We start from the raw sequence: 12730 nt of genomic DNA, 5'->3' as shown, positions 1-12730 counted from the left end.
CGTACACCATTGTCTTCAGTGAGTTCCTATCTCACAACAGACCTAGTTGAACTCCACTGGTAACGACTTCTCACTAGAACTCCAGGAGTGTCTCCTGAAGTCAGTCACTAGTGAGCAGGTGATTATTATTATCAGAATGGGTTTTGTGGAGTTCTAGTGAGAAGTCGTTACCAGTGGAGTTCAACTAGGTCTGTTGTGAGATAGGAACTCACTGAAGACAATGGTGTACGGTGGCGCAACTTCGTGGATTGGTTGAAGTTAGACATTAACGCCGTTGGATGCCGGCTCAGTGGTCTAATGGTTAAGTGCTTGCGCGCGAAGCCAGTAGGACCTTGGTTCGGATCCCGCAGGGGGCGGGTTCGTGGATGCCCACTGCTGAGGAGTCCCATACTAGGACGAAACGGCCGTCCAGTGCTTCCAGGTTTTCCATGGTGGTCTAGCTTCAATTGGCTCATGATTTCAACTTGTGATATAAATATTGATTGATTTCTGTCATATCTGTTATTTTCATCCTACCAATCTTCATTAATATGATATGAATTATGTACATTGGTTATAAATGATTATTGCTATTGTGTCCAGGTTGTAAGTAGCTAACGATAATCTGTGTAATAAATAAATTTATCTTATTCTACCACACTTGTTGTTCTTGCTTTAGTCAAATTCCTCAATGGGAAAAACTGTATGAACTGTTAGAAATAAGTCATTACTGAATAAATATAAAATCACAAGAAAACTGCCAACTAAGATTCTATTTGTTTTCATGCTTAGTTCATTTATCATTTGTTTTTTTGTTAATAGACTTAAGAATGTTTTCGAACAACTGAAAGGCGTGTACTTCTTGTTCAATCAACTTATAGATATGTAGTGGCTTTGCTTCGCTAATCGATCACCTCGATAACCGTTATTATATAAATCTCAACGGTGCTTTAAATCAGAAGGCAATGAGAAGCGGCAACTACAGTTTATTAGGTGATAGTGCAGGTCACAAGGGTATAAGCACATCAAACGAATTTGAAGCGGACAGGCGAGCAATTACATAGGCAAGTTTATAATGAAATTGCATAAGGGTGCAGCACGTCGAAGCAAAGGCTAATAATAGGATTTGAGTGCATACATACATGGGGTGGAGGATGAATCATCGAGTGATATTTAAGCAATCGACACTTTAGCTAGAGTGTGACATGTACTCTAGTGAATTGTTACTATTCAAATAACATTGTCTGTTAAGTAAGTTAATAAAAGGGCTTAAGCAGAATTAACCATAATCGAAATTGGTTGTAGGATCGTTTCTATAGTTAGTTAAAGAACGGTTGGGAATCACACCAAAGTGATCCTACATGTAGTATATATTTAAAAATCACAAAAAAGATTTGTATCGACTTCCTTTCCAACTTTACATCTAATATCACATATTCACAGTGTTTTCCAGTCTCCTTTGCTCTGTTTATTAAAATTGAGTAGATTAGACGATAGTCATTTTGAGCATTCCATCAGTTGTTCAACCAAAACACCGTTGATTGTTGATAACAACCGTTCAAAAAGTATTAGTTTTACCATGTATTCTTTCAGTTAAACATAATTATTGGAATAATGAAATATTAGTAATATTGCAGAGTTGAAAATCCAATATATGATGTTTTGTAACTTAATATAAGAGAAGAATTCTTATTTCATTTCAGATCTTCTAGACTTGTTTGAAACAGTACATAAATGATATTTTTGTCAATCCATCTATTAGCACTTTTTGAAAGACAGAATAAAAATGAAAACATTTTTCACATTCCCCTTTCATATTTAAATAATTTCTATACATATATTACACATATATAGGAAATAGGTAACGTTTAAGGCAAAATATAGTTAAAAGAATGATAATATACCTTCCACTGTCTAAATATATTTGACAATAATCGATTGTGCAAGGGTGATCTATTGTAAATTTAAGTAAGGATTTAAGATTATCAAAAAGTATCAGTGAACGATATATTTTACATAAAAAAGAGATACCTTTTACAATCTTACTTTATTAACTAGTCATATCATAGACTAATTACAAGACTTAATAAGACTAAGAAATGATTTAATGGTTATACGAATATTCACAGATTAAAATCATGAGCCATTTGAAGCTAGACCACCATGGAAAACCTGGAAGCACTGGACGGCCGTTTTGTCCTAGTATGGGACTCCTCAGAAGTGCGCATCCACGAACCCGCCCCCTGCGGGATTCGAACCCAGGACCTATCAGTCTCGCGCCAAGCGCTTGACCAACTGGACCACTGAGCCGGCGTCCAATGGTGTTAATGTCTAACTTCAACCAATCCACGAAGTTGCGCTACCGTATACCATTGTCTTCAGTGAGATGATATCTAACAACAGACATGGCTGAACTCCACTAATAACGACAGTCCCGTGCTTTCAGGTTTTCCATGGTGGTCTAGCTTCAATTGACTCATGATTTCAATCTGTGAAATTTCTAAAATCTCCACAAACCTCTTTTGATATACGAATATTCGTCAAGATTAGAACGAATAGTTTGACAGAAATTAAGCGCCGAGTAAAGAAAAGTCATTATATGTGAAAATTATATTTGAAATAATCTCAGAGACTGAAATTTAAATAATTCCAAAAGCTATATATTTCTTTGATGATTTTAATTATTACGCTGAAGAAGTTCAGACAAGTTAGCTGGACGAAACGTTGGGATTGTTTAAATTTCAATCGCTGAGATTATTTCAAATATAATTTTCACATATAATGATTTAATTGTTAGTTCCAAAGAATCAAATAACAAAAATGACTTTTACTAAGGAAACACACTATAAAAAAAGCTAATTATCCTATATATCAATTTCATCATCAGTTTTCCTTGACACTTATGAACGCATTTCTATTCTGAATAAGAAAAAAACAATCATAATAGTTTTAAATGATTGATCGTTTATTTGCCTAATTTTATTCACCTTATCGTTCTTTATTTTATAAAAGTGTCGCAGAAGATTGTACGAATTTCCCCCATAAACAATTCAGTAGCTAAATAAGGTAACTGAAATTTTATAGAATCAATAAAATTTCTTTCATATATTTAATTATTTTAATATACATATACAAAAGTCATAAATAAGATTTTAGATTAGTGTTGTTACTGTGCATTGTGCATCAAATGAGCATGTGATGTGTTAGTTAGTGTATACATTCGATAGAAGAAAGAGGAAAAAAAAGCAAAATAAACCCACCATACAATAATTTAGTCATTTAATTATTACTGAATAAATCAAGTGCCAAATATTTCTGCTGTCAGTTTAAAAAAAATTGAATCAATAATTAGACTTTTGACTTAAATTTGTGATAATATTCAGTACGACATCTTACGTCACAGTACCTATTGGGGATAACTTAATACATAACAAAATCACTAGGATATCGGTTTTCGTTATAAAACAGAGGTAAATACACTTAACTTTAAACAGGTTGCAGGTTCTAACCTAGCTCTCCTTGCTACTGTTTATGTAGTAGTTTAGTCGCCTGAGATCTGACTCCAGGTAAATCTTGTGATTATCGTTATCAATTTATACATATCATCAATACTCGTATATAATTATCGACTTAACTCGCGTTAGTGAATAACGGGATTAAATAAGTCAAATACGAGAATGGATTTCTAGTACGTATATTTTATACATTGATCCAGACAGACGATCGGAGAAACGAAGCGAGATGACGCGTAGTGGAGATGGCATGTGCGCCAACTCAAGGTTGATAAGCGAATAAGTGACAGGGTAGAGATGTGGCTTGAGAAGGATGAATAGATTGGTTTGTTCAGAGGCTAGAATAACCTATGTGGGCTTGACATAGGACCTGCCCCTACAGTATATCTAACCTTCAAATAAAATTAATTGCTTAAATCCACTTACATGAACCTACGTTTGATAAACGATTAGTATGCATATTAACAATGTCTGATGATATCAAGCAAATTATTATATTCGATTTGCACTTTAGAATACTGGATATGTTATAAAAAAGAGAATCAAGTTTATAATGTTACCTTGCTCCAAAATTATTAGCACGTAACGGTTTATTTAAGTATTAAAATGGTGTAGTATTAAAAAACGTGTCATTATATTCGATATATAAGGACTGAGCAGTACACATTTATGTAGGCGTTATGTCATAAGCGAGCTTACTGGATGAAATGTGAGGCAATGATTGTCATCTATTTCACCTTCCGTTAAATGCTGAACTGTGGAAAATGATCAAACTACTAGTAGCGATTTGGAAGTAAGAATAATATCCAATAGATGTGAGTACCTCAGAACATTTTCGGAATATTTTGTCATGACAGATATATCTTAAGAACGAGTCTAAAGAAAAGTGACATTGATTTTTAGAATTATATCCTTGGGATATAACAACAGCATAATAACAGTGACAGGTGTAATATCGAAATCGTAGAAAAAATAAAGCCTTATGAATAAGAAAAATGATATTTCATTCGTTGGTATTCGACATCTGCTATTGGTGGAATCGCAACACAACTGAGACACATTTGTGTGCGAAAAACTCTTCAGTTGGTGCTCAGTTTAAAAACCTCAATGTTCAAAGTTTAAAACCTAGACATTACATAGAGATCCATTCAAGGGGCTTATATTGCCAACAATCAATATAGTTTGTCGTACTGGCCAAAAAAGTAGTAGTGTAGTGAACGAGAACACAACCGGGGACAACCAAATGTATTTTAATATAACGTTACAGAATATCTTGTTAAAATCTGAGAACCATACTTTAAATAGTTCATTTGCAAAATATTCATCAATTTCCCCAGATTTTGTTGCTCCTTCGTTTCTGTACCAACCACTCTCTTTTATCGTTGTCTTCTCTTCGATTTTCTCAACCTTCTGCAGCCAGGCATTCCACTTTCGATTGATGATGCATACTACTTACATCCGTCGACATCAGTAGCACACGCCTTAGTAGTTATAGTGGCATAGTAGCCTCGTGGACACTCGGACACTTAAAGCAGTGAAAACAGGGTTTAAGTTGCAATAAAAACACCATAACTGGTATACAATTACAACTATATAAATTGAGATGGTGAAGATTTGTAGGTCAGGTGGATGATTTTGGTGGAGTTTTGTACTCTGAGCTGGATGCTTTGGTCGTGGAACTTTCATCGTTCTTCTGAACGACATCATCAGCATAAACTTCACTTCTATCTGAAGTTTATGCTGATGATGTCGTTCAGAAGAACGATGAAAGTTCCACGACCAAAGCATCCAGCTCAGAGTACAAAACTCCACCAACAACTATATAAAAATATACTTATGTGTTAATGATGATAATGTATAGAAAGTTTAAGAAGACTTTTTTTTCTCTCATAACTTTGATACGATTGTCGGAAATCGCACAACATTATTCATAGACTGTTATCCGATAAGGAGAATATTGAAAGATCTATGATCACTAATCTTTGTAAATGTATGGTCAATCACTCATTCAAAAACTCACTGACTATATCAGAAAAATGACAACACGAATTAAACATCAAATAACACATACTTTCTCCAGTCTGGAAGTATATATTTCAATCAGTACATGAATAAAAAAGCGCCAGCGACGCACTTTAAGGAATACACTAAGTAACGTAAGTTGGATATGTTTCCACCCAATACTTTTGTGTGGATGAATATAAAGAAGTACATATAAACATTGGAAGTAATTAGTTAATAAGAAAATTTTGTTTACACAGCCAAAGCGACTGATATTTCAGTTATTCGCTACAATTTTATTCTATTCCACTCTTTATTCTTAAGAAATTGTTCACTTCAGATCAAGTAACGATCCTACTAACTAATCAGCTAACACAAAGAAATATTGGACTTCATATAGTCTTTCATCTGAATACCTTTCATTTCCAATCTCCTTAGAGCTGTGATCACTTCTCTACATTTCTAAGGTGATACCGTTAGTTCTATTTTAAAGTATAAATTTTTCAGATGAAAGATATATCTATTTGAAACAACATGAATCGAGTTTAAATTTCCCTGTGGGCATCAACACTAGTGTGTAGATAGATCCAAATGATAAGTCTTAAATAAGAAAAAACGCATGTTCTGCTTTCCACTGGTAGACATAGTCCAAAAATATTATAGGTAATGTTTAGGAAAATCCTATTACATTACAGTACAGGTACATAAACCAAGAATATTCTCATCAATATGTTCCCACACAATTTTAAGGTAATAAGTTCAAATGATTGATTAACAGATGTGTAAAAGAAAAACTTGTACAGGTTAATCCTTCATATTTCCAGTAATAAACATGTGGATATAAAAAGATCATAAATAATCGAAGGATTCCCTAAAGGAATTCATTATATAAGTTAAGGTATTTATAATATTTACAGAAGTAACTCACGCTTATAAATGCACCAAGAGGACGATGTATGGAGATATAATCGCAAAAGTAATGTATATTTTTCGCCAAGAGTGATTTGATCAAATTATTAAAGCCAAGATCATTTCATACGTAGAGTATACGGACCAAATCATATCAGTTTAAAGAAATCAAACAATTACTACTACTTTGAAAAAATAATTTTTACTAATAAGTACTTTTATATACTGACATCTGATTAGTACTTTATAAGATGGATATGAATAAAAGTTAGACTAGTATACTACGTAATTTGTTGGTTGTCGATTTAAAAGATGTATCAGACATCATTCGAATTCATACAATTAGCATCATCCAATAAAACAGACCCATCTTCTAAGGTTACTTTAGGTATGGGGATTTCTATTGTTGGGAGCGAGTCATGAACTTTTACATTTATACATAAGCGAAAATCAGCACATAATAAAGTACCGTGGATAAAACATAAAAAAGCTATTATACTGTTAATAATACCCATAATTAACATGCTTGATTTAGGTAGAGATCCATCCACGTACTGTTGTATAGTTGTGCATGCGATTGCAGTTGTTACTATTAGTGGAAAGATGCAACTAACAACACTGGCTGTGTCCCATTCATCTGAGTCTGCTAATCCAGCAGTCAAGGTTGCACCAGCAGTTAAAATTAATAAAAACGCAGCAATGTAAGCGAACGGGATTAGAACTGAAGGCCAAGCGAGATCTGATTCTGCAGAAACACAATATGAAAATACTGTTTGGATAATAATCAAAATGAGGCTCGCACATATTAACACACAAAAAGCTACTATATGATACATTGCAGCACTGATTACTTCATATTTCTTTCGAGTGAGCTCCATACTTGGTGAAAATATCTACAGAATCCACAATATTTGCTCCCAAAAGAATCAGTGATTCAAAGGTATGCGAAACGAATATATTAAGAAGAATTAACTGCCAAATACTGTCACCATTCAAATGGGTGATATAAAATTCCAATATTTTACATTCATTTAAGATTTTAAAACAATTTGTAATGTATCAGTGAGGTTTCTTTTTAAAAAACCTTTGACAGCCATCAAAAGGTATGTGTAATCTTATCGCATCATCTAGTCTATGCCTTTATGACATGTTATGAGAACTGGGTTCTCATTGGTTGCAAAAGCAATTTTGTTTCACGTCAAATATCTCCATATAAATCAAACATCTATTTGTAAGTATGTTTTATTGATGTTCAAACACTAACGTTTTCAGTTTAGTGAAGGGACGTTTCTCAAATTTACTTAGGTACGTATTTGTTGATGTGTAGTCTTTATTACACAGTAGGGCTAGAAATGCAACGAGGCAGAAAAGATGTATTGATTGTGTGTATGTGTAGAAGCAAGAAATTGATTCCTCTCTGTAGTGTTTTTAGTTTCTTATTTGGCCATGTGACTTTTCTCTTTAAGAATATTGAGTCAGGAGTTATGATTGACAAATGGAAGCTTAATATCAAAAACGGTAATGGGGCTTTAGAATGCTGTCACTGTCTCTAATACATACTATTACTTATTCGAGATTCATAGTGAAATCGAAACTTGGAAGAAAGTAACGATTGGTACCAAATTAGGTAGTTTGTGTTATGTGAAACACTCAAGTGACTTAAATTTAATACTTAAAAAGGAGGGAGATAAATCGAAGTAACTTTATTGAGAATTAGGGAGCTGTATGTTTGTTGATATTTAACTGAGTTCGAAGATATCGACCATTAAACTCCAATTTAATAGTTTAAAATTATTTGCTCTCCATGATACTTGAAAGTCCTAGATTTGATCATTGAGTTGCAGTTGTACACTGATGAAGAGCGTCAAACTAGAGCAAGATGTTGTCCAATGATTACTGACTTTTAAGTCCTATATCTGATAACAACCTTCGATGGAAATAAAATTTTCGATTTATTGGTGTTTTAATTCTTCTTGATAACTAAATTATGTAACAGACTTCATTGGTGGTCAGTATAGTGGTTTCTTGTTTGAAGTAACTCGTTTAAGAAGGAACAGTAAAACTTCCGTGTAGCTTATAGCTTATATTGCATGGTAGACCTTTATTCATACTTCATTTCAGTAGTATATCCCCGGATAGCCGATATCACAAGCAAAGACTTAATTGATTTGAGTACGATTGACATGTGTTGTTGACTTCTTTTTCCAGTCGTTTACAACATGTTATCCCATTTTAAGGAATAATCATATCCGTTATATCTGTTGGTTACAGGCGCTTAATTCTATGCTAATGTATAGTTGTGTATCAATTTCAGTTACTAATTAGTTTAATGCATACAGATCTGATTATTAATTAGTGTTATTCATTTTTTTTAAATTTTGGGTGTTAAATAAATCCTCACGCATTTTTGATTAAACTTGCATCGTCTGACTCACAACTTTCCAGGAGAAGTATCAAGATATATTTGCAGTTACAACAGTAATGAAGTGCACTTTGGACAGTCAATAAATCTTCATTTACAACAGTATTCTATGACCCTACTACGCATTTCAGGAATAAGTGGTTCCCAGTTTCAAATAATTAATAGTAGGATTACGGATAAGGTATAGGTTATACATTTTAGATTTATGCGTTTGGAAAATGCAGAAAAGTAGTCAATATAAAGAGGAATTAAGGATAAACTTCATTCGTACCAGCGATGGCATTACTTGCTTCCTTATGCCTGTTACCCCTCGTGGAGGAGTACAGGCGTGCACAAGCACTCCTCATCCAACCCTGTCCTGGGAAATCCTTTTCATGTCTGCTTTCGATTCCAGACGTAGTGTTTTCTTCGGCCTTCATCTTTTACGTTTCATTTCAGGATTTCAAATAAGGGCTTGTCTCATGATGCAGTTTGGTGATTTCCTCAATGTGTGTCTTATCCACTCCCAACGTCTTTTCCTGATTTCCTCATCAGCTGGGTTGTCCTATCCCACAGTAGGTTGTTGCTGATAGTATCCGGCCAACGGATATTGAGTATCTCGCGTAGACAACTGTTAATGAATACTGATATGATGGGAAGAAAAATCAATTTTTTGATTGATTTACTTATAATGAGTTTTGTTCAACATCATTTCTCTTCTAATTCAATGTGATGACCATTCACTATATTATTTGTTTTCTTTTGTCGCATGATATTTTATTCTGTATAATATACGATAATCTTGTATTCCATTGACATGTACTATGCTCAGTCTGTGATTTGTTATAACTCTAAGTATTTTTCATATATGTGATTTCATCTTAATTATTACTCAAAATGTGGGTAAAATCAATATATAAACCAGTGTATTTTAGAATATTTTGATCATCGTTCGTCGTCGTCGTCATAATGTTTTGGGGTTAATAAATCACCACTTATACCAGTCTTTGTGTTCTTACCTTCGCATCGTGGGAATTGCAGAGGTCCCTCGTTCTGAGTATAAGTGTTTCCGACATAACAATCAGCGACGACCAGATACTAAAGTAGCATTAAAAGAGCCAAGGCGATACGCATTCAAACAACAAGCTATAACAAATACCTTTACTTTTTTTATGTATTTATTTGAACACATAAATATTGGTACAAGAGGTCACCAAGTATATATGTGCCATACAAAACGATGAGGATTCGAAGAGAAAAAAAGAACAATAACGAACAGATTAGTGTAAGGTAGTGTAATAATAATAATAATAATAATAATAATAATAATAATAATAATAATAATAATAATAGTAATAATGGGGGAAACGGAAAGGTACAATCAGAATAAATCTTTCAGTTGAGGAAGAAACAACCACTTTTTATGAAGAAAGTAAAAGAAGGTTACAGCAGGATCGCTACTAGCTTCCATTCTGAGCCATATCTGATAACGTCTCTAACCACTGTGTTGCACCATCTCTCGGAGCCCAACCGGGGAGTCGTGAAGGACCAACAGACGCCAGTCCTTTGCAGCTTTCTTTTATACCACGACACCATGTCATACACTGACCACCTCTCCGCTTCTTCCAACTAGCCCCAGAGTCGGCAAATAATGCACGACGTGGAATTCTCTGGGACGACATTCGGAGAACATGTCCAAGCCATCGAAGTCGGTGTTTCAAGATGGTGACACCAATTGCATTTTCGTCTCTGTGACCAAACACACGATGCCGAACCTCTGCATTACTGACATGGTGTTACTACTGGATGTCAGCAATCCTTCGGAGACAACGATGATCAAACACAGAGAGTCGTCTAACGTCCTCAACTCGGAGAGGCCAGGTTTCACAAGCATAGAGCAAAACTGATCTCACCGACGCGTTGTAGATCCGACCTTTCACAGCCAGACTAACATCACGAAGGCGCCAAAGATGGTCCAGACTGGCCTCAGCCGCTCTGGCTTTCACTATACGTGCATTGATCTCATCACTCACACCCCCACCAGCACTTATGCAGCTACCCAGATACACGAACTTCTCGACTACTTCTATCTGCTCACCATCCAGGGTGAGTACAGGATTAGAATCCTGCCAGTCTTGTAGAAGTACTTTGCACTTCGAAGGTGCAAAGCACATACCATACCTACGGACACTGATTGCCAACTGACTAAGTGCGGATTGCATGCCTTGGGCATTATCGCACAGTAAGACAATATCGTCCGCATACTCAAGGTCGAGAAGTCTTTCTCCAAGCAACAGATCCACACCACCATTACTTACATCCATCAGAGCTGTTTCCAGAATGTCATCGATGGCAAAGTTGAAGAGGAATGGTGAGATTGGGCAACCCTGCCAAACCCCACTGCTTGAATAGAACAATTGAGAGAGGTGATGGCATGCCTTTACTCTGCCTGAAGCGTTTGTATATGGGGCCTTTAGGATGTTAATAAACTTCTCAGGCACACCCTTCTTCAATAGACAATCCCAGAGAACAGTCCTATCCAACGAATCGAAGGCAGCCCTGATGTCAAGAAACACTACGATTGTTGGCCTTTGATAAGAATGGCGATGTTCTAACATTTGGCGGAGGGTGAATATATGATCAAAACATCCTCGACCAGAACGAAACCCAGCCTGCTCCTCGCGAGTCAATCTTTCTCGGGTTTTGAACAACCTACGAAGTATGACGGAAGCCAATAGCTTGGACGCAATCGGAAGTAGACTTATCCCCCGATAGTTGTTACAGGAACGACGTGAACCCTTTTAAAGACAGGGACAACTATCGACTCATTCCATGACGTTGGTACACTCTCTAGTTCCCAAACCTTTGTAAACAACGTCGTCAATTCCTTAGTCAAAAAGTCACCACCATCTTTAAAAAGAGCCGGAGGTAAGTCATCTGGGCCAGGTGATTTGTAACGTTTCAAGAGTTGGAGTTCCTTGCGGACTTCCTCCTCGTTTGGTGGATCAGTCGTCACCGGCCATGGAGAGCAGGACAGTCTGACTGATGTTGCCGGAGCAGCAGGCCAGTTGAACTGCCCTTCGAAAAATTCTGCCCATCGTCCAAGACGTCGATGGATGTTAGTGATTGGCATCCCATCATCCTCGCAGATTGTTTCACTCACACCAGACTTCTTGCTGCCAGTGGCTCGGATGAGCTGGAAGAGCTTCCGGTAATTACCAGATGCAGCTGCTGCTTCCAGCTCATTAGCACGCTCCGACCACCAGGCTTCTCGGTCCTTACGTAACATCGTACGTTTTTGGTCACCCGGAGTAGACCGACGGGCTTCAATGAGTCGTAAGGAACCTGAAGAAACCCAGTGCTTATAAGCGGGACGTTTCGCGAACACACAACTGGCTGTACCCGCTATTTTCATGGCATCATGCAATTGCAACCAATGCTCATCTATACTTTTCGGTGGAATGGTAGCTAGTCTAGAAGCTACCTCGGTTCGATACTTACTTGTGCTTAGACGCCCGACCTGAGTATTCAAGTCTCCAGCTAGTACTACAATATCTGTCGAACGCACTTTCTGGAGAAGAACAGATAACTGGTGGTAAAACTCATCCTTGATTGCATCCGGGCTGAAATCTGTCGGAGCATAGGCGGAGATGACGAAAAGACAACGTTTCTCACGCCGATTTCTTCTCACTTTGATGGAACTTTGTAATCTAACAGCACATAACCGACTGTTAATAGGGATCCAATCGATTAGTGCTGACTGAGCTCCAGCGCTTAGTGCGACACCAACGCCAGCAACACTAGACGAAGATGCCACAGGTTCCCCAGATAAACGTACGTAAAACAAGCTTTTCGAAGCGACAGATGGAGAACGAATTTGTAGTACTTCACCAGAGTCTTGAATACGGGTCTCGGATAGACAACAAAC

General features: G+C 36.4%; 1 protein-coding gene across 1 annotated transcript; it reads right to left on the bottom strand.

Moving 5' to 3' along the window:
* Positions 1-412: 412 nt before the first annotated feature.
* Positions 413-7279, bottom strand: MS3_00001999 (uncharacterized protein; the record flags this gene model as incomplete). Its single annotated transcript, XM_012939838.2, has 2 exons — positions 413-1743; positions 6421-7279. One exon carries the CDS (start codon positions 7277-7279, stop codon positions 6719-6721), a length of 561 nt encoding a protein of 186 aa, XP_012795292.1. The 3' UTR covers positions 413-1743; positions 6421-6718.
* Positions 7280-12730: the final 5451 nt, after the last annotated feature.

Source organism: Schistosoma haematobium, chromosome 1 (genome assembly GCF_000699445.3).
Source record: "Schistosoma haematobium chromosome 1, whole genome shotgun sequence".
NCBI classification, from domain to species: domain Eukaryota; kingdom Metazoa; phylum Platyhelminthes; class Trematoda; order Strigeidida; family Schistosomatidae; genus Schistosoma; species Schistosoma haematobium.
Note: the sequence above shows the minus strand (reverse complement) of the source record. Positions and strands in the feature narration are given on the sequence as shown.